This window comes from Equus caballus, chromosome 14 (assembly GCF_041296265.1).
Source record: "Equus caballus isolate H_3958 breed thoroughbred chromosome 14, TB-T2T, whole genome shotgun sequence".
NCBI lineage: Eukaryota > Metazoa > Chordata > Mammalia > Perissodactyla > Equidae > Equus > Equus caballus.
In genome coordinates, this window is record NC_091697.1 from 21,827,991 (window position 1) to 21,850,483 (window position 22,493).

General features: G+C 53.6%; 1 protein-coding gene across 2 annotated transcripts in view; it reads right to left on the minus strand.

Moving 5' to 3' along the window:
• Positions 1 to 1,152: 1,152 nt before the first annotated feature.
• Positions 1,153 to 22,493, minus strand: part of HRH2 (histamine receptor H2) — a 42,324-nt gene continuing 20,983 nt past the window's right edge. Inside the window, exons 3-4 of one of the 2 annotated variants that reach the window (XR_002799509.2) lie at positions 15,945 to 16,133; positions 1,153 to 3,981 (exon numbers count right to left, since the gene is read on the minus strand). Coding sequence is in view for 1 of the 2 variants with exons in the window: in XM_023617200.2 (XP_023472968.1) it covers positions 3,789 to 3,981 (193 nt within the window). In the remaining variant the exon portion in view is untranslated. The remainder of the gene's footprint in view (positions 3,982 to 15,944; positions 16,134 to 22,493) is intronic. The other variant, XM_023617200.2, reaches the window with a different exon arrangement.

A 22,493-nucleotide genomic window follows, 5' to 3' on the forward strand; every position in this document is an offset into this window, starting at 1 on the left:
TGATGAAGACCGTCCAAAGCCTTCCCTTCATCACAGGTTGAGACAATGGTCCTTCATGCAGCTCTCTCTGGGGCCCACTCTGCTCCAGGACTCCCCGCAGCAGCCCCTTGCAGCCTCCCTGCCTCCTCTCTCTTCTCCCAGCCCTCCCCACCTTGCCTACGTAGCAATAATGGCTTTGCTTCTCTTCCGCTTCCCACTGGTGGAATCTAAACCTGTTGGAACAGGAGTCTGGAAATTGTGGCTCCCAGGCTTCCACCCCTGGCTTGTTGCCTATAATGCACCCCAAAATTCATTGCACCCACGGTTATAGCCCAGGGGACATTTCCCTGTCATTTCTTTCCATCTACACAGAACTGCTGAACATCACCTACTGACTCAATCTTCCACTTCATCTTTCCCAAGTCTCCCTTAACACAGCTTTGTCTTTTCTGCCCTGAAATATATTTAAACCTGTTTCAGGCAGATCAGCTCCCGTAAGCTCTGCTTGCGATGACTCACAGTCTCTTCTCCGCTTCCTGTGGAAATTCACCACATATGTTTTTACGGGTTCTGCAGTGAGGCCAGAAGTTCAGAACACCGCGGTCTCCTACAGCCTCCTCCTCCCAGCCCGGGGACATACTGCGGGTATCAAAATGTGTCGTTGACTCCGGCCAGCTCCCTCCCTCCATTTTCCAAACCCTTTCCTTGGTGCCTTTGCGATCATTCCTTATACGGAATCCATGAACGTTTTCTTGACCTGGTTTCTCACTAGTGCCTCACCCACCTACTCTCTATTGCAGAATTCCTTGATTGACAAGTTTTCCATTTTTAAGATGTCTTTTTCCCCCATTTAAAAAAAGGCATGTCTGAACACGACACCTTCAGAAACATTCCATTCCGCAAACACATGCTGAGCATCTGCCATGCACCTGGCTCGCCAGATGAGCAGGATGAAGGCCTGGTCCTTTTTGTCAGCCCATCCCTCATGTCTAACATGGTGTTTTAAGATGAAACTTAGTTTCCTGAAAACTCCTTTACTTTTTAAGGTAATTTCCAAGTTGTCCTTTACCCCAGCATTTTATCATAACTTTTTCTAAATCAACACGTACCGTATGATGAAGTTTGGGGAGTATTCCCTCACCAGGGAGTTAAAAATAAAACCGTGAGGCAGCATCTGTTTCGATAGCTTTATTGGAACATCATGAGAACATGGATTTGGGGGCCCACTGCAGATGCTCCTCTCTAGACAGCATGCACCCCACTTCTGCAGCCAGCAGAGGCTCAGGCCTCTGGAAGGGTGGGGGCAGCTCAGAGTCAGAGTTGAAGGAGCCCCATGCAGTGGCAGGTGGTGAGTGGGCACCTTGACCTCAGCCCTGATCAGCTGAGCCTGTGATCAGCCAGACCAGTCTTAGGGCTCCATGGCGTAGAGGCCCGCCTGGCCTAGACTCCTGGGAAAACTTCCCAAGACGGGATTCTGGGGCTTCCGGAAGAAAGCCAGCTGGGGGCCACTGGGGCAAATCATGCCTTCAGGGGCAGTGGCAGATAAACTGCTTAAAGCTCCTACTATGTGTCAAACACTCTTCTAGGGGCTAGACATACAATGATCAACAGAAACAGGCAAGACCCACGACCTCCTGAGTGGGGCAGACAGACAGGGCTCGGGGAATCACACGTACGATTGTAAATTACAACCACGCCAGTGGCTTCCAAGGTCACTTCTGGGATGAGTGTGGGGGGCCTGGTCTAATAGGAAGAGTCAAGGCAGATTCCTCAAGCAAGTGCTGTTTCAGCTTAAATCTCGTGGCTGAAAGGTCGGGAAGAGCATTTCAAGTCATGGAAACAGCTCTGGGCATGGCCTGGTGGCTCGAAGGAGCAGTGAGATAAACGAACCAAAAGGAGAAGGCCAGGAGGGCTGGGGTGAAGAGACGGAGGGCAGTGTGGGGCAGGCAGGACACGTCGGGTGAAAGATGTTTTCCTCCAAATGTGTGACATGATGGGGTTTGCATTCTGCACAGCCCACTGTGCCTGTGGGCTGGAGAGTGGACTGTAGGAAAGCAAGTGGGGAGTGCAGAGAGCTGTCAGGAAGCTGTCTCAATTATCCCCACAGTGGGGATGCCAGTGGGACCGCGTGATGACAGGGCAGGTGGAGAGCATCAAGCAGACAGTGGATACATGTGGGAGGGCTCGAGAGGATTGACCATGAGGAGGTGGGAAAAGGGAGGTGCCAAGACCCTCAGCCTTTGAGGCCAATGGCAGGGCCTCTGTCTGAGAGGGGACCCCTGGGAGAGGAGCAGTGCAGGGACAAGATCAAGGTGTAGCTGTGGACATGCTGAAGGTGAGACGCCTTTGAAACACCCACTGGAAGGGCCGTCTGGGCAGCAGTGGGTAGAAAGCTCCCAGAAGGAGCCGGGGCTGTAGGACGAATCTGAGAGGAATCTCCTCAGAGGTAAATTCCATGGTGACTTGAGTTACAAGGGTGCAGACGAGGCCATGGAGGGAGAAAAATCTCCACGAGAAGAGAAGGCTCAGGACTGAGCCTCAGGGAAGGACCACATGTGATGGCCAGGGAGAGGACGGTGAACTGCCAGGGGGACTGGAAAGGCATAGGTGGGCAGGGAGGGGACACCAGGAGGGGGTCTTGGAACCAAGGGAAGAGTGGGCTCATGGAGGAGCAATGGCCAGAGAGGACTGTCCCTGGACACTGTCATCACTCTGGGGCTGTCACCACCCCCACCTCCTTGGGTCTCTTCAACCACCCTGTCAATAGGAAAGGTAGCCTACCCACTTGGAAGAGAAATAAAGAGCTGCTCAGAGGGGTCCCCTGACATGCCCAAGGTCATGCATCCAGCAGAGGGCGCTGTGGGGCCAACTCCCCCACTCAGGTCTGTTGTGCCCCCAACCTCCACCTCTCCTCCCTGTCACGGGGCACTTTCCCCAGCAAGTCCACGCCATGCCACTTGCTGCTGACGAAAAGCACCAGAGAGGGTCAGGACTGCAGCATGAAGGGCCCCGGGCTCCGGGCCTGAGCCTCGCTAGGAGGAGGGAAGGCTGAGTCAAGGAAGCATCTTGACTTCCCTCCGGAGAGGCAGTGAAGTGTCCTGTCAAGAGCGTGGGCTGGCGGCCTGGCTCCTCACCCATCCTCCCACCCGTTCATTTATTCATTCAACAACTATTTTCCGAGCATCTCCTATGAGCCTGGCACACGTTCTAGCGAGTGGCCTTGGGCAGGCCCCATACTTCTCTGAGCCTCAGCTTCCCCATCTGTGGAGTGGGGACAGTGACCCTTACTGCAAACGGTGTCATAAGGGTTCCGTGAGTCAGGCAGGTGAGGACCTCGCACAGGGCAGGTGCTCATTCAAGGCTTGTTTACTTCCTTCCCCTTCCCTTCTCTCTCCTGGCCGTCATCCTGCAGAGCCCACGGGGCAGTGAGAGGCTAACACTTTATTGGCAACACCCTCTGCTCAGAAGGCAGCGTGCTCCAGCACGTACACATCTGTGCACACACGTGCACGCATTCCCGAACGTCCCGCCACCCCTGCTCATGACTCAGGGCCAGCACCAACGTGAGCTTTGAACCCATGGGATTCAGCGGACCTGGACCCAGGGGGTCCTGAACATCTGTCTGGGAACGCCGAGCACAGAAGGCTGCTCTGTCTTGGGCCCGAGGACCCTGGCACCCCACTGTGTGCTCTGGGAGTCCCCAGACTCAGCCTCAGCTGTGACTTTGGGGGGGCTGCTGGCTCCTTAGTGGCTCCAGGAGTCAAATCTTGGTGGCCAGGAACAGTATCTTCAGCGTCCTGAGGCTGGGTCTAGACAGCCTCGGAGGGCAGTGTCTTCACCGCTTCCTGGGGCGGTGTCCTCAGTGGCTCCTCAAACAGTGGCTCCCCCGGCTGCTCCTCCGAGGGGCCCCCCACATGTCTCTGGAGGAACCTAAGCCCCCACAGGCTCTTGCAGCAGCTCAGAAGGTTGCTGGAGCACATGGTGCAGGAGAGTGCTGGCTTCCTGCGGAGACACAAGCACAGATCAGGGCTGAGGTGACCACTGAGCAAGGCCAGGGGGCAGGGCCTAGCCACTGGCTTTTGCTTCTTTCAAGCCAGGCCCTGGGAAGGCTGGGGTGGGAGGGGGCAGGAAACCTCCCCTGTGCTATAGAGACTTCTTCCCTCAACCCACAGTGGGAGCATCCGGGAGAGTTGCTCTCAAATCCTAAGTCAGCTTCTAACATGCTGTGCACCCTTGGTCAAGTTACTTAACCCCTCTTAACCTCAAGTGGAAGTAAAAATAACCATCTTTCCAATTCTCGAAAGGGTTAAGTGCTATAAAAATATTTCTAAAAGTATCCCACACATTGCCTGGCTCACAGCAGGGGCCCACCACATGTTTTCTATTTCTGAATCTTAATGAAATGATGCCTGAGCATCTACAGCAGGCCTTGCATGAGTTGGGGGAAGGCTGGGAGAAGACGACACAGAGATTTACTCAGCCTCGCATTAAAACCAGCTGTGAACACATCTATCTCTCCACTAGATGTGTGCTCCTCGAAGGCAAGGTGCCTGCCTTTCAAGGCCCTGCAACTGTGGCTGCACGCAGTAGTCAGTGAGTGTTGAGTCAATCTGATTGAAGGTCGCTGAAGGGGAGTGAGCCAAACACTTGGCAGGGAAGTTTTAAGCAATGTATTTGGCATACATTTTCAGAAGAAAGAGGATTTGCTCACTTCTGGGCATACAGATGTCCTCTCCCTGCCGCCTGCTAGGCCGTGGGTGTAGATCGCTTTCTCTTTCACTACTTCCCGGGAGGAGGAATTTCTTTGTCACTTTTCTTTCAAGCCTCGTGAGGTCAAAGGGGAAGGGTCGGCGTGGTGTCTCCACATGCCAGCACCTGGCACCTGCACATCTCCGCTTACTGCAGAGACAGAGCGGAGGCTGGGTTCAGTGCCTCTACCAGGCAACTAGCTCTGATCTGTGTCATTTATCTAGCTCACCAGTCTGTGCCTTTCCCACACGAGACGCTGCACTTCCATTTATGGCGATGATGTAAAGTTTTCTTATACATGCATTTCAGTGAAAACAGTGAATTGGTGTAGAGATTTAAGTGCACATAATGCTGGTGGGAGAGGACTGTGGGTGGATGGGGAAGCGATTTGCAAGCACCTGTGATTGGGGGAGTCCCCGGCCCATCCAGCTCACACTACGCCCAACACAGGGAAGCTGAGCTTTGCCTGGGTCCCCAGAGACAGTGTGCTGGACCTGCGGCCCCAGGGCAGGACGAAATCCGGCTTCGGCAATGTCTGAGGCCACGAAGGCTACCTACTTTCTTGCTTCCCTCTTAGGCTGGAATGGTAGCTTTCCTCGTCCAGTCTCAACCTGGGAGCCACCAACGGCTTGTCCTGAGACCACTGCAATTCCTCTGGATGTGCCATGAAGCTCCTACCCGGCCTCAGCTCTAGCTGTCACCCGTTAAGGTCATCTGGCCACCAGAGGAATCCAGTTCACTGCTCCTTCCCCCTTCCACACAGGGAGAGAAAAGAGCATCTTGCTTCCCTTTAGAATCTATCAGACGGGAGCCGTGGATTCAGACGCCTGACTTTGAAAGGCTTTGGGAGTAAGGACACAGCCAACAGCCGCGGCCAAACTCACACGCCCCTCAACGCGTGGTATGGTCCAGCTCAGCCTTTGCTGGGGCCCTGCGTGGCCCAAGCTCTCCCTGTAGGCCTGGCCAGCCCCTCCCTCAGCAGAACACCTGCGCTCACCTGGACCTCAAGGTCACACCCTTCAGAGGAACTTCAGAGGCTCCAGACCTGCTCTGTGCCAGCACTGCACATATTTGCCAAGCAGGCAGATAGCCGCTGTGGATTAACATTCCAGATGCAGCCTGCAGCTCCGATACAGTGACTTTCACTGAAATTGCTGACAGGAAGCTAGGTCTGGGCTAAGAATTAACCATCTCTCTTCTTCCAAATGGCTTAAAAATCACTTAAGATAGTATTATTAGGAGAGTATCACGTTCACGGTAAAAAATTCAGAGTGTAGAGATTAACAAAATGAAGAAAATAAACATCTTAGTAACTCCTCTACTCAGAGCTGTTACATGTCTATTCCATCCTGAAAGGTTTTAAAATGAAATACGTCATACATCCAAAGAGACTACATAAAAAACACATACGCAGGGTTTCAAGAACAATACGGAATATTAAAATCGACACCAGAGCGATCATCTCTCAGGTTAAGAAACAGGACTTCCTCAGCGCCTGACTTGTTTCAGCAAATATTTTTGTATCCCGAAAAGATATATTGTGTTGTTTTGCCAGCATTTTACTTGGAAATGGAATCATGTTTTATGATTTTTTCTGTAGCTACCCTTTTTTTGGTTAACATTACATTTTTGAGATTAAACTGTGCTGATCGTGTACCTGTAGTTTATTTTCACTGTTACAAAGCATTCACTGTGTGAATCACTCCCATTTCTGCATCCACTCTCCCGCTGACGGACATGGGAGTTGTCTCTCATTTTTTATGGTTTCCCTTCTCAGGCTACTTTTGAATCGACACTATGCTTTGGCCTCATCTGATGAATTGGAGAGTTTCCCTTTTCCTCTCCCCTGATAGAGTGTGTGCAGGACTGCAGCGATCTCTTCCTTGCGGGTCTGGGAGAGGTCCTTTGCAAAACCAAGTACTACTGATGTTTCATCTATTTTATTTATTTTTAATGATCATAGGACCATTCAGGTTTTCTATTTCTTCCCAAGTCAGTTTTGGCAAGTTCTGTTTTGCTAGGAAATCATTCACTGCATCTGAGTTTCCCCTGTTTGAGGCATAAAATTGATCACAATGTTCTTACTAACTTTATTAATCTCTGCAATGTATAATAGGATCTAACTTTTATTCTTAATATTGTTTACGATGTTAATGATTAACTTCTCCTTGTAGTTCTGTCCATTTTACTCGACCTATAAGTTAGTTTATGGTTACATACAAGTTTAGAATTATCATTCTGGTGAACTGAACCTTTTTTCAAAATATGGTGACCATCTTTATCTTTAGTAATACTTTTTGCTTAAAGTTCACCTTGTCTGATATCAGTGTAGCTACTCAGATTTCCTTTGGTTAGTATTTGCCTAGTATATCTTATTTTTCCTTCCTTACACTTTCAACGTCTTTGTTTCCTTAAGTCTATCTCTTGTAAAAACATTTGTTCGAATTTAAGAAGTCAAATCTGACAATCTTCATTTTTTTTTAATTGGCCAGTTTGTTCCATTTACACGGACTCTGATTACTGATATATTTTGACTAAGTTTTTCAACGTGACTTCATGTTTTATATTTGTCCCACCTTTTCTAAAATTCCTGCCTTTTCTTGCTTTGTTTTAAACTGCCTTTTTTTTCTCATTCTCTTTCCTCCTCACCATATGGAATTTCTACCCTCTTACGAAAAATGCTGTCATGCATATTTACCTTGACAAAGGCTAGGGGCATGGAGCCCTGCTCCTGCGCTGAGTTGCCTTTCATGCCAGTGTGAGTTAGGGTGCAACACGAAGCTGGATTCCCATACTGTGTAGACTCTATCACATTACACATGCCCACAGATACTAGCAGGTCTAACATCCTTGACCCCTTTCATGGCCCCATGGCCCATCTTTGCCCTGAGCCTTGGAGGGAGGGCATGTTAATGGGCTTCTAGGAGAGCACGTAGTACAGCATCTGCCACCCAGCAAGTGCTTATGGTGAACACCTGTCCTTTTCATCTTCCCGTCCTCAGCTCCCCTTCTCTTGGTAACAGCACCTTGATTCTTTGGGATCCAACCCTCCTTCTCTTTGTCCATGTGGGTCAGGTGGGTTGACCTCTTACTCTGTGCCCTGGCTCCAGGTCTGGGTACTGGACACAAGACCAAGTCCAGCCAATGAAACTCCAGCCTGAAACTTTTTGTTGAAACAGTAGGAAAGGGACATATTTTGCACTGGGGCTGCTATGGTGAGATGTAAGCTGCTGAGACGGTGAGATGGTGGAGCTGCCGGTGGCACTCTGGGAGACTGACTGAGAGTGAAGTTAACACAGTGTGAAACTGTGTTGAAAGCTGGAGAAAGACAAATTTCTGATGACTTTTGAGCATTTGGATCCAGCATGCTTGAAGCTACTCCTGGTCTCTTCATTCTATGTGCCAATTCCTTACCTCCACCCATCCCAGCCTCTTTTAACTGGGTTTCTGCTGTGGGCAGCTGACAGTGTCCTGATGGGTAATATTCCTAAGTAAACATTCTTTTGATCCGAACCTCATCTTTCCACATTGAGGGTGTTATAACACGTTCAGCCACCAAGGGTCAGGACCCAGTTTCAGTGCTAGTCTATCAGAAGCCCTGCTCAGGTCCTCTCTGAATGTCAGTTTTCTCATCCGTGAAATAAATTAATAACAGCAACCTCACAGGACTGTTGTAAGGACTACAGATAATGAATGTCAGTGCCCTTTTGCATTATCCTCTACTGCTTATAGTACAAATTATCACACAGAACAGCTACACGCACATGTTACTCTGCTATTTCTTATATCCATCCCTTTGCACACGTTGCTTCCATTGCTTGAAAATCCTTTGTTTTCTTCTTTGCTGTTCAACTTCTTCTGTTTCAAGATTCTGTTCAGGCATCACCTCCTCTGGGAAGCTGTCTCTGAGGTCTCCCAGGATTACTGATTCCTGCTGGCCCCTACGGCCCCTCTGCTGAGGGACTCACCTCCTTGAATGAAGCATCAGTTTATCCGTCTATCTTCCAGACTAAAAGCAGCCCTTGGATCTTTCATCTTCTACTCCACTGTCCAAGTTTATAGTAGATGTTCAATTATGTGTGTGAACTAACGAATGAAAACCCTAAGAGACCTCAGTTCAGACAGCGGTTCTCCGATCTCCTGACTTGGCCAGTTCACAGATGGACAGAAGCAGAAGCACTTCTCCTGGCTCCCTGGCAGTCTTCGCCCCAATGTGCCGTGTCTCATGCCGGCTTTCTTTCTCTATCTACCTTCCCACTCTGCTAGCCTGGAAGAGCCTCGTGGGCAGGGGCCCAGGAGAGACAAGGAGGGACATTTCCCATGTCAGCCAACACCTTCTGGGCACCAGCCGTGTGCCAGGACAACGGGGAGAAAGTGTGAGATTTGGAGCCAGGAGTCCTGGGTTCGGCCTGAGCCTTCTTCATTCCCCTGCCGTCAGGTCTCAGACAACTTCATCTCCTCTCTCAAGTCGCTCTCCTCATCTGTAAAATGGGCACAATTCCAGTGAAGGGCTGTTGAAGCCGTGAGACGAGATGGGAGAAGTGAAATGTTTTGAAATTCTAAGAAATTCTCCTCCTCCTCTGTTTCCTGCGCTGGCTACGGGAGAAGCTGCTTTGCCCCCTGAGGGTCACCAAGGACTGCTGGTTGAGGGACTGTGTTGAGGTTCTGGACCGATCCCTGGACGCAGGCCCTTGCCCTCCTCCAACAACACAGAAGAACCGCCAAACCCGAGGGTCAGTTTCACCGACATCCGGGGAACTGGGTCACCAGGAAGTCTCCTCTCCTGTATGAGGAAATGGAAGCGGAGGCTACCAGAAAGGGGAAATGGCTTTCCCGTCCTGGGAGCCAGCCACAACCCACCAGGGGACATCCTCCGGGCCTTGAGCTTTGGCCAAAATCAGCGGGAACCTTCTTCTCCAGGCCAGATTAATTTCTGGTTGTCCTAAAATCAGCTACGAGGTGGACATTTCAGGACACCGAATCACCCAAGAGCCAATCAGAGTGTTTTCTTCAGATGCCTTTGTTTCCTACCACAAACCAGTAGAACCCAATAGGCTGAAACGACCAAACTTCAGCCCGCTGCTCAGGAAAGAAATGACTTTTTCACGGCCTCTCATAATTTTCTGGAAGTAAACACAAAGGTCTGCCTGCGCCAGCACCTGTTTTGAAGGGCGGAGGCCAGGGCAGGACGACGGGCAGGGACGGCACCCGGTCGCAAGGCCATGGGGGAGCCCTCTTTCTGTCCTTCAGGAGCAGCGTGAGGTGCACGCAGGGCAGGCTTCCTTCAGGAGCTGTGCAAACACCCTGTGTTCACTTTCACACCAAATAAGGTGACATTTATCCAACAAAGGCACCCCCAGAGCTCCCTGGGACTTAGCTGAGATCAATAGGTAACAGCCACAAAACCTTGAATCCCCTTTTGTTTTTCCCATGACGAGGGAAATAGATGCTGAGGGTCAGGGAGCTTCAGGCTCCTACAAGGGTCATGATGAGGGACTTCCCAGGGCACGATCCCTGAACACTGGCGGGTCACAGCCTGTGACCAGCCTGGGAGGTCATCGAGGGAGGGGTTGCCTGTGACTTTAGCAGTCCGGTGGGGCCCGGCACAGAGCTGGCATCTGTGAATGAATCAATGATTGACAAGAACTAGCATTTACTGAGTGCTCACATGCTAGCTCCCGACGGGGTATTTTGCATACTTTTTCTAGTTAACCCTCTCAGTGGCAATAGGACAAGTATGGCTGTCCCCATTTCACAGACCAGGAAACTGAGGCTCCGGAGGGTAAGTGATGCCCCGGGGTCACTCAGTAGCAAAGCCCAAATTTGAACCCGCAGCTGTCAACTCCCAAGTGCCCTCTCTTCCCACTGTGGCATGCGCCTTCCTGAGGACCAGACCAAGTGACTCGACAGAACGGGACCCACAGGTAAGATGAGAGATGCGGACGATTAGGGCAGGTCACAGGTCTCAAGTAACTCATGAGTGTGAGTCGGTGTGTGGTATGTGTGTACAAACACACATGTGGGTATTGTGCACACAAAAGCGTGAGTGTGTGCCAGTGCCTGAGTGTGCGTGGGCATGTACGGGCAGGATTCTGTGGCACAGAAGCCATTTTTGGTCCTGGGGAGCAGGGGAGGCTCTGCGGAGCAGGTGGCATTAGAGTTGGGTCTGGGTGATGAGTGGGGCACCGGGGAGGGGAGGCTTCCTCAGGCCGAGGGGCAGCGAGCTGTGGGCTGTGCTCTGAGAACGGGGGATGATCCAGTCCAGCTGGAGAAGAAGGTGCCAGGGACACAGCGGGAGAGGAGACAGGAAGGGACACAGCAGCCAGAATGGTTGGGTCATGGTGGAGGAGTCTGCGTGTGACCTGGCAGGTCCTGGAGTGCTGCCGAGGGCTGGGGGAAGAGGAGTCAGGAACCGACCAGGGCGCGGTCTCAGCTGGTGGCCTGGCCTGGCCCTTCTCTAGGAACTTAGGACTACATGGGTCAGTGCGATTGCAGCTGCCTGTGCACTGAGACCCCCTGGGTGGGTGGGGAGGAGTGTGCCCCTCTGGCGAGGAGCATGCACCCAGCACCGGGGAGCCCAGGCTGCAGGCATGGGTCTGGCAGTTTTCATGGGTGTCTTCCTTAAGGCCCTCGGCCAACAGTCACAGCAAACGCTCACTGTGTGCTTGGCCTGCCAGGTGGGCACCGCCACCCTTATCTCTACAGATGAGGGGCATAGCCCTCCAGGGAGTTAAGTGACCTGACCAAGGTCACACAACTAGTAGGTAGAGGAACCAGGCTCTGTGCCACGTCTGCTATGTCCAAAGCCTGTGCTCTGAGCCCTAAGAGCAACTCAATGACAGTCACCACGTGCTGAGCTCCTCCTGAACGCTGGGCCCGACTCGAAACATTTTGTAAGTATTAGCTCAGTTAATCCACACACCAACCCCATGGGGTAGGTACTGTTATTTTCCCCATTTGATGGAGGAGGAAACTAAGGCACAGAGAGGTTAGGAAACTTGCCCAAGGTCACAGCCAGTCAGGGGAGCTGGGTATGTTACAGCACGTTGGGCTCGTTGCCTGAAGGAGACGTGGAACATGGGGAGCCTGGCCTCCACTGGACCCCTCCCCTGCCTCCATGTCTCCAGCTCCTACTGCTCACGGCCAGGCATCAACACCACTTTCACAACATCCATGTTGTGACATGTGTGACATGTGTTGTGATGTGTAACATAGTCCTTATAGCCTTATTGCTAAGAGATGAGCAAGTCTAGGCCGAAAGAGCTTTAGTCACTTGCCTAGGAACTCACAGCAAGTAAGTGCAGAGCCTCGAGAGAGCCCAGCGTGGCCCGACCTCAAAGCTCGCCATGCCCCCACCCCCATACACAGGGGATTTGGGTCACGCTCAGATCTCCCCAGTCCCGGCCTTGTGTTCCCCCTGCCCCGCTGCTCGAACCCTCCAGGAGCCCCCATCTGAGAGTGCTATGTTTCCTGACAATGAAGGAACCCCAAAGACCCTGCACACTCTCGCCAGCGGGTGCTCACGGGAAAAGAACCCACGGGGCCGAGGCACCTCTCAGTCACTTCGTATCACTCATTCCATCCCACCCCTGAGCGGCAGGTGAAGAGTCAGGCCCGTTTCATAGACGGTGGACTGGGGCTCGGGTCCTCCAGGACCCTGGGGCGCCGCATCCCGGGCTCAGCCCCCTGCAGCACCATTCTGGTCTCTGATGCAGACTTACCGGCTCTCTGGTCTCTGAACGGCTCAGGTCTTGGACGGGGACAGGGTCTCCCCTCTGACAGCCCCTCGTCAGTCCTCAGTCCCTCCACAGACTCTTCTCCTCTCCTCCCTGGCCCCTCTGCCCATCCTTATGCGCTGGTGGCCCCTCCTCCTTGCCGTCTACACCCTCTGCCCTCGTGGTCCCCTCACAACACTCCCCAGGAGCCTCCCCCTGCGCGGCCTCGAGGAAGCGACAGCTCTGACGTGGCTGGTGGCAGGGAAGCCGTGCAGCCCGCCTGGAAGACAATTAGGCCAAGTATTACAACAGGCCCAACATCCCTCCCCTCTGACTGGTAATTGTTTCTAGAAATTCAGTTTCTAGGGAAATAATCTGAAAGACAAAATGTTCTCTGCATGGAGATGTTCATCACAGGGTTGCTTATAATAGCAAAAAATGTGGAGACAACAAAGGACAACAATCAGGACACATTCCAGTCAATCACGAGGCTCCTCATGCACCTGTCCCTGCCAGCGAGCTGCCGTGGCCGGGGTGCAGCGGGCTCTCCACCTGCCGGATGCCAATCTTGGGTCTGCGTATTTATTCCCTCCTCTAACCCTTACACAACCCTGTGAAGTGAGTACTAGCAATGTCTCCATTTTACAGATGAAGAAACTGCAGCATGGGGAGGCCAGGTAAGGTCAGTCAGCTCCTAGGCAGCATCTGCCCCCGCCAGGTTCAGCCACCTTGGAGCAAAATGCTCAGAGTCCCCCTCGCCGGGGGGCTGGGTGTTAAATGCGGGCCACTGTGTAGGTGTGTGCTGCGTCTCGGGGGGTGGGATAGGACATTATTTTAGATGTCAGGGGTTGCGTGGCTTCTCACCCTTGCTTGTCCCCTCGCCAGTGTCGCCCCCGCCATTCTGGCAGCAACTGCAGGTGAGGGCAGAGACCATTTCTTAAGGCCCACAAGGAAAGAGTGGTGGGAGAGGCCAAGGTCCTGTGGGTTTCCAGAGCCTGTGAGAGTAACGCCCCACTACCCCAACAGGAGGCTGAGGGTGAGGTGCCCCGGGCCCCTCCTTTGGGGTCAGAGCTCTGACCGGAGGAGCTCTGGTCATTATAGTGGGGGCCACTGAGGGTGAGTGTGGGGCCTGAAAGCACAGGTCCACGTGTTCCTCTTTCCAGCTGGAAGCTGGGACGAGGGAGGAGCCTCTGCCCACTTGGCAGTGAGGAAGCTTCACATAGCTGCTGTACCCCAAATCCTCTGCTCCCACAGGGGTTACAGGAGGTCCCTAAAATCTCCCTGCACCCACAGTGAACCCCAGCATGTGGCTGGGCCTTGGAGCCTGCCTGCTGGGGGTGCCCCAGAGGGGCTGGGGGCCTGCAGCAGAGCCAAGGCCCATAGGAGGATGTGGCTGGTCCTCAGCAGGGCCAGAGACAGCCCAAGAGCAAGCCAGCTGTGTCCCCCTGGGCCCTGCATGGCGGGCACCATGGATGGAGAAGCTGGCCCAATAGTTCTAGACTGGTCTAGAGGATGCCAGACAGTCTCTGGGAACTTAGCTTGCCCTGGAGGGAAGGAGCTGGGGAGGGGAGAGAATCTTGTATTGGCTGCGTTCAACTTCCAAAGCTACCATGCTTACAGCTGGAAGTGACCGAGCTCCCCTGACCTAGAAAATTGTGTTTCCACCACCGGTGAAATGGTGGCCTGTAGGTGCCCTGAGCAGACTGAAACAAAGAATCTCACAGCTGGGTGGACTCGGGGCTGTGCTCCAAGCTTCTGCCCCAGGCACAGGCATTGATGCTCTTGCTCCTTTCCCAGCTCCTTTCCCCAGCTCTGGGAAGGAGGTGCTATCATGACTAGCCCAGGTTTTCAGATGGGGACAAGAGTTTTAGAGAGGAAAGGACTTGCCCAAGGGCCCCCAGGCCAGCAACACAGGGAGGTCAGCCTTCAGAGCTCTCTCAACAGCCCACCGCGCTAAAGCATGGACTGGCTTCCCACTGCCGGTGAGGGCCCGCCCGCCCCGGCCTCCACACAGGCTGCCCCTTTGCCTGGACCCGCAGCTCCCACCTCTGTCCCTCAGCTTGGGAAATTCCTGTTGTGCTCCAGGAGTCAGCTGAGACGTCACCCCTTCCAGGAGGCTTTCCCTGAGTCCCAGGCGGGGCCCCAGGCCCACGCTCTCATCACACGTGTTTGTGCCCCTCCCTGCTCATCTGGCGCCTCCCTTATTGGCCCCATCCCCCGACAAACACCTGCTGGGAACGGGCGCCAAGGGGGAGGGAATGAGTCAGCGCTACTGGCAGCCCTAGTATGGGACACACGTGGCCCATGTAGGGACACAAGGTGTGGGCCCTCCTGTGGCCATGAGGTTAAGGCCACATCTGCTTATGACAGACAGGAAGGGAGCATGGAGCCGTGACTTCAGGGGTTGCGTAAGACTGCAACAGGAAGGGGCTTGCTCTCTGACTTTCACTGTGAACGTTCCACTTCAACAAAATGTAAGTATTCATAATTATTCTGTGTCTCCCAAGTCGGTGTGGAAAGGGGAAGTTCCCTGAATGTTCCGGGCACTGGGGATAGCCCTGCCACCCACCCATTTCCGTCCCTGGGTGACGAGGGTACATGCTCAGTCCTGGAACTAGAAAGGCCTGAGCCTCGCCCACAGGCCCTCCCCTCACGCTACCACCTTCTGCACGAGAAGCAGGCCCAGTGATGCTTTGTGGAGCCATCAGCCACTTTTTGGCAGTTGGGACAAACTCCCCCACCCACCTCCCCATCTCTGGGCAGAAAGGGAGTGGTCTTCATACTGTAGGAGAGCCTCAGGGGCTGTGGGCACCCCGCAATGCCCAGCGGGTCTCAGGCATGCCCAGTCCCTGTTCCCCGACACTGCCACAAACAGCCCTTAGGGGTTTAATAAACACCAGCGTTGCCCCAAAGCAGAAAGCCCTGTGACTCACCGAGGCTTCTTTAGGAGCGGTGGCAGCCACCAGAAGGCTTAGCTGTCTTTGACAGATGAGGAAACTGGGGCTCAGAGAGGGATGTGATCTACTCAAGACCACACAGCCAGTCAGTGGCAGAGGCAGAGAGAGATGCAGGTCCCCTGTCTTGTGCCCAGCCTGCACCCCCACCTGCCCCTGGACCCCGCCCTTGAAGCTCAGGTTGTGACAAGGACACATTTCATTGCACTTGCCTCCACACTCGGAGCGATTCATTAGTATCAAAAACATGTTCCGCACCACCCTTGCCAGAAGATTCTTGACACATACAAAGTTGGGGGTTTGGCATAATTCCTCTCCCTTGTTAAGCATTTATGTATAATGAGTGCTGGAGTCGCCCCTTGAAACTGTCCAACGCCCCCCACTTTCAGAAGGCGAGGCTCAGGGTCAGGGTCAGGTTGGAGCAATTCAGTGGCACAGCGGGGACACGAGTCCACAAAGCCCGCCCTGAACTCTTCAGCTGCTCCTTTGCAGAGGGGCCATGAGGAGGAAAAAAAAAGAAAAAGAGAAAAGAAAAACTACCACTTACAAGCATCTACTCTGTGCCAGGCGCTTCACGTAAATCGGTGCTAAGCCTCCTCGTCATCCTCATGCGGAGGCATCCTTAGCCCCACTTCGCAGATGAGCTGGCTGAGGCTCAGAGAAGGCAAGCCCAAGGGCGCAGAGCTACACCAGGGGTTGGCAGCCTATAGCCTGGGGACCAAATCCAGCCCCAAACCTGTGTTTGTTGAAATGATTGGAAAAAAAAAAAAAATAGAAGAATAACATTTTGTGACTGGTGAGAATAATATGGAATTCACATTTCGGTGTCCATAAATAAAGTCTTACTGGAGCACAGCCATCCCCATTCGTTTACGCATCATCTACGGCTGCTTTAGACCCATAACAGCAGCAGGATTCAGTTGCAACAGAGAATGTATGGGCTGCAAAGTCTAAAAAATATTTACTATCTGGCCCTTTGCAGAAAAGGTTTGCGGACCCCTGTCCCATACTGTGCCATCTCCCGCGGGGTCTGGAAGGCCTGCAGGACCTCCCTGTGGCTGCGCAGACTGTTCCCAGCAGAAGGGCATCAGGGCTGACATCCAGACCTTCTGCTTGCAGCCGCGTGTCCTGGGGTTGGGTCCCCTGCAGAAGGGGCCTTCTCCGAATTTGTTCACCTGGAGTGCACTTGTTCTTACGGGGACAAGGTTACCAGCAGTGGTACCCACTCCTCTGCCCATCACCGTCCCTGGGGAGGCAGCCTCACAGCACAGCCCCAGAAGGAGCTACAAGTGAAGGTGGGGAAAGGGCAGGGGCTGGAGATGAGGAGAAGCCAGAGGGAAGGAAGGGGTGGCTGGGCACAAGCTGGGCTTCCAGCTGGCTTCAAAGGCCCAGTCACCAGGGGCGAAATGAGAATTCTCTACCTTTCAAGTGACTCCTGGTGGTGGGGGGTGGGGGGGGCAACGATTTATTCTTCTTGACTTTTGAGGCTATAAAAGGCTTCCCACCTCCTCTCCCTCTGCTCTCCTTCCCCTGACTTCCTCTCTGGGGGTGTGAGGGGGTCTCACTCCCCAAACTCTCTGAAGAGAGAAGATGAAAAGGACTGACTTCTGCTGTGGCCCCCGGGCTCTGCGGTGGTGGTGGCGGCGGCGGCTGCTCGGCGGGGCTGTGCGGCTGTGCCCTGCAGGCCTGAGAGCAGCGGAGCCCCCTCCCCTCGGGCCTGGGGGGGGGGTGGGCTGGGGGGGACTGGTGGTCCAGGACGCAGCCTCAGGCCTAGAGCTCCCTGCGCAGGACAACAAATGCTTGCTGAAGGAGAATTGGGAGCATGCGTGGAAGGAGGTGGAGAGGAGAAACAGAGGGAAGGAAAGAAAACAAAACCAAATGGAAGAAACAAAGGGAGAAGAGGCAGGAAACGAGGAACGTGGAAAACATTACACCGAGTGAGACAGCCAGGCACAAAAGAGCTGCATTACCTGGAATGTCCAGCACAGGCAATTCTATAGAGACAGAAAGTAGATTGAGTGGCTGCTTGGTTGGGGTGGAAATCAGGGACTGGGAGGTGATGGCTAAAGGCTACTGGGTATCTTCTGGGGGTGATGAGAATGTTCTAAAACTCATTGTGGTGGTGGCTGCACAACTCTGTGAATATAAAAACCAGGGAATTGTACACTTGAAATGAGTAATCGTATAGTACGTGAAGCGTATCTCAATAAAACTGTTATATAAAAGAAAGAAAATAAAAGAAAAGAGACAAAACGAGAGGAAGAAAGAGGGAAAGAGATGGATGGTGAAGGACAAAGCTTCGTGGCTGTTAAAGCACCTGCCGCATGCCAGGAATTGTGCCGAGTTCCTGCATCCCCACTCCCTTCGTTCTTACAACAACTCTGCAAAGTGAGTCTGACAGTGACCACAGCTCTATAGGTATGGAGACGCAGCTCAGACTGTCCCGTGACCTGCCTCACCTCACCCAACCCCTGACTAGTGGTGGGGCCCGGACTCACGCTGGGGCTCCCTAACCTCCACGCCCGAGGTGGGAGAACACCCCAATGGCCTTGAGGTGTGACCACCGCAGCCAGCAGGATTCCAACATGTAGGGGCAGCTGGCCCCTTAGTGAGGTGCGAGCTGCCCCGGGCGCCTGTAAGAGGAGCGCTCATGAAAGCCATTAAGAAAGGATGGAATCAATGTGCCAAAAGGTTAGACTATTTTAGACTGACAAATAGAAATGGTAAACAATAGGATATATTGGAGAATATGAGGAAGTCATTTGGTGTAAACCTAATTCGGCCTGACTTTGTTTTTCCAAAAGGGGCTGACGTGGCCGTGGCTGTTGAGCATGTGTTATATATCTGCTTAAGCATTTGCTCTGTCCCAAAGACAAGAACAAACGGCCTTAAGATAAAGGTGAAACTTCCCCTCACGTTGGCATTTCATTAAGGATAAGCATCTTTGCCTAGGCTAGGAACTGATTGCTGTGCTCACCTGTGACCACCCAGCTTGAGACAACAGACCTGCCCCCCTGCTGTGTCCACCGAGACAGCAGACCTACTACCTGCTGTGTCCATCAATCGCTGTGCTGACAGAGCAGTCTTGTGACTATTGTAAAAGGGACATTTCAATCCTATGTGGAACATCCTCTTTGAGGGTATACAACCACTCTGTACACCCCAATTCTTTGGTGCCCTTCCTTCCTTCGAGAAGGAAGGCCCCGGGCTACATGGTCCTCACATTTTGGCTCAGAATAAACTCACCCCAATTTTCATTTATAGATTGGATATGGATTATTTGTGTCAACAAGAACCACAAGTGACACAAGTCAGCAAGTCTGGGCTCCTAAAGGGGTAAGTTATGCAAAACTTCCTTTCTGAGCAACATCTTCTCCAGAAGCCTGTGTGCATTAGTCACGTCCCCTTTCACTCCGTGGTACCGCAGCCTCCTCTGCAGAGACTGGACCCTGAGCTGACAGACAGTCAGCCATGCCTCCCCTGGGCCACCGGCCTCCGGCCAAACCAAGACATGCAGTGGAGGTGGACTGGACAGCTCCACGTCGTCTGGAACTCTGGATTGCAACCCCAACTTGGAAGGGCACTTCCTGTGCTTTTGGCACGAGTCACCTCACCTTGCTGGGCTTGTCTGTAACACAGCCGGCAGGGCACGCGGCTGGGCTGCTGCCCAGGATGCTTTTCTACCCGGAGACTGTGATTCAGAGCTGGCAGTGAATTCGGCTGGGAGGCCTGCCCCAGTGCCATCATTTAAGGGAAGCCCATTGTGACAGCCAAGTTAAAAAGGGAAACATGAATTTCTGAGTCCCCGCCGGGTTCCTGGAACTTGCCTCTTTGAGACTTGTCTTCCTGATCTCTAAAGCGGGGGCAGCACTTCTCATGGCTCTTGGGAACTTAGAATGAGGTATGTGCTCATTCACTCATTCATTCATTCAACAAATATTACAAGGCCTCTCCTGAGCCAGGCACAGTGCTAGGTGTTAGAGAGACAGCAGTGAACAACAGAGGCAGGGGTCTGTCCTTGGGGAGCTTAGGCTCTGGGGGAGCAGACATGAAACAGATGCATCAAGAGGGATGAGAGGACGGCCTGGCCTGAGGGGAGGGCCCGTGGGGCGCCAGGGCCTTGGCTGTGAGGGTAAGACTCTGTACTGGGTTTTAAGAGCACCAGGAGGAGCAGGGCACGACCCCATTTCTGTTTGGAAATGCTCTCTCTGGCTGCCGAGAGAAGGAGAGCAGAAGGAGGGGCCAGGCCCAGGGCAGAGAGGTGAGCTGGCCAGAGGGGTGTGGGGCACCTGCATCCCTTTGCACCTCTTCTCCAGAGGTCTTTCTCCAGGTGCCTGGGAGCACCGCCGCCCGGGCGCAGGGCTCTGCAGGAACGAGGCGCGCCCTCCGCAGAGGGAGACTGCAGATCTCCAGGTGCTTGTGAATGTTATTTCCCTGCCATGGGAGATTACCCAGAGCAAGAGAGTGTGGAAAAGGGACCCAAGAGCCCCAGGCAGAGGTCCAGAGATAGGGGTCTATTCCCAGACTCAGATAGGTCGCTTGTCTCCCTGTGCCTTAGTTTCCCCAACTGCCATCCATGGGACTAGCACTGAGTCTGGGCTAAGTTCAAGTCCAGGCAGCACTTCACTGTGGAAGGAGCTGGGGCTTTGGGGTCACAGGGGCTTGAGCTCGACCCTAGCTCTGCACACATGAGGCCGAGGGGTCGAGGCCGGCTGCTATGCTTCTGGAAGCCTGCTGCTGGCCAGGGGCCCACACTTTGAGAGCCACTGCCCCAGAATAACATCCTTCAGGGATCAGGGCCTCTGCTTGGCTCAGTGTTGGGCCCTGAACAGTGCTGGCCCACAGCCAACCCTTGGTGAGTGCCTGTGGGTGAACAGACTCTGAGTGGCTTGTTTGACGGGGACAGAGGGGGTAGAGGGTGGGTGTGGGCCTGGGGAGGGCGGCAGAAGGTAGTCAGGGACCAAATCATGAAGGGTCTCTAATGCCAGGTTAAGGAGCTGGGACCTTGTGGCAGCTGGATGTGGTCTCCAGAGATGTCCACAGCCCCATTGCTGAACCTGAGAATGTTACCTCACATGGCAAAAAGGACTTTGCAGACGTGATTAAGTTAAGGAATTTGGGATGGGGAGGTTATCCTGGACTATCCTGGTGGGCTTTAAATGTGCCCTTATAAGAGGGAGGCAGAGGCAGCTTTGGCTATAGAAGAGGAGAAGATGTGACCATGGAGGCAAGAGGCTGGAGTGATGTGAGGAAGGGGCCGTGAGTGTGGGCGGCCCCCAGAGGCTAGAAAAGACAAGGAAATAGATCCTCCTGTGAAGCCCCAGAAGGAACCAGCGCTGCCACCACCTTGATGTCAGACTCCTGCGCTCCTGGACTATAAGAGAATACATTTGTGTTGTTTTCAGCCACCAACTTCATGGTCATTTGTTGCAGCAGCCCTAGGAAACGATCATGGGCCTATATCTAGTAGGAGCAGAGGAAGCTGCTGGGCAGGGGTGTTGGAGCAGACAGGGCGTCCAGGGGAGAGGTGATGGGGGCGGGGGGCAGAGGCAGCCAGTCGGGGTCAGGAAGGGGCAGGCAGAAAATCCTTCTTCGGAGGTGGCCGCTGGTTTGCAGCAGGGAAGGGAGGACTGGCCAGCTCAGCAGTCTCTCCTGGAGGCTCCCTTCCCCCCACCAAGGGCAGGCCCAGATCAGTCCTAGGAATTCTAGGCTCAGGCACACACTCCTGCCCCCTTGGCAACGATAGGGCTTTCGGTCAAGTCAACACTGGCTTTTGTTCCCACTGGGAGAACAGGAAAGACACGCTATCAGTCATGGGGGAAGCTGGGAGCTGACCTTATGGAGGGCCACACGAGGCCCTGAACGTCCTGACAGCCCAGTGGGAAAATTATCCTCTGGCTGTTCCTGTTTCCTGCACCCCCATGTCCCTGCCATGATCTGAAGCCCTCTGACTGGTTCCCCATCCTCCTCTGCCAAACCCCTCTGCCCACGCTCCCGGGGGGCTGGAGGAGAGAGCACGGCTGTGGACCCGAGGAACAGGTACTCCACGGCTGCTGTGTGTGACCAGGACATGGCCTTTTGGCTGGTCTTAGCTTCTCCACAGCCCCCACCCAGGGCGGCCATGAGGATCAGAGGAGAAGCGAGCAGAGGAGAAGTGTGTCCCCAGAGGACAGTCAGTGAGGGGGGTTGCTATTTCTGCTGATGCTCAGATCTTGGCTTTGGCTGACTCCCTAGCTTGTTGCTTGGGCAATTTGCTTAACTTCTCTGAGCCTCAGTGTTCCCACCCGTAAAGTGGAAACCAAACAACCACTTACTCCACAGGGTTGTGTGAAAAAAGAGATGAGGCCATGCGTCTACAGGGCCTTCACCATCTGCATTTAAAGCTCAACTCAGAGGTCTGCTCCCTGGCCCGTGCACTGCCTCATTCGGGTGCCCAGTGCCCTGGGTTTCAGTCCTTGGCACATGCTGCACTGCACCATTGCCAGCCTGCTCCTCAGCTGGACTGCGAGCCATCACAGGTAGCACGGGGTGGGGCTTTGCTTCATCTCCCTTCACACCCTTAGGACCTGGCACAGGGTTGGGGACGGGATGCCCTCCCAGAGGATTAACACAGAGAAACAAGGGCAAACAGGTAAAACTGGCACCTAGCGGGTGTTCTGTAAGTGTTAGTTATTGGTGTTAACGCTTATTGAATATGCTTCCCTAGGGATTAGGGGGAAAGGCAGCCCATTAGCCCTGGGGTCGCAAGTAGGAAGTGGTATGCATGGCTAGACTGAACCATGATAGCTGCTTTGTCCTTTGTTTGCTTCATGAACTAAATGGGCTTTGCACTGGAGGCTGCTTCCTGAATGAGGGGGTGTGGAAGGACGTGGTCAGATGGGCATCTTATCCATCAGGGCTGGGTGTGGAAGTCCCCAGATCTGCATTTTGGAGAGACACCTTTGGGTGGCTTGGAGGATGGATTTGAGAGGGAGACTCTAGAGGCAGGGAGGCCAGGAGGAGGCTGAATGTAAGAGCTTATTCCAGCAGGACAGCACTGCAAGGGTGGAGGGCCCGGGGCCCAAGGCTAGCGGGGAACACTCCGCACCTGGCTGCT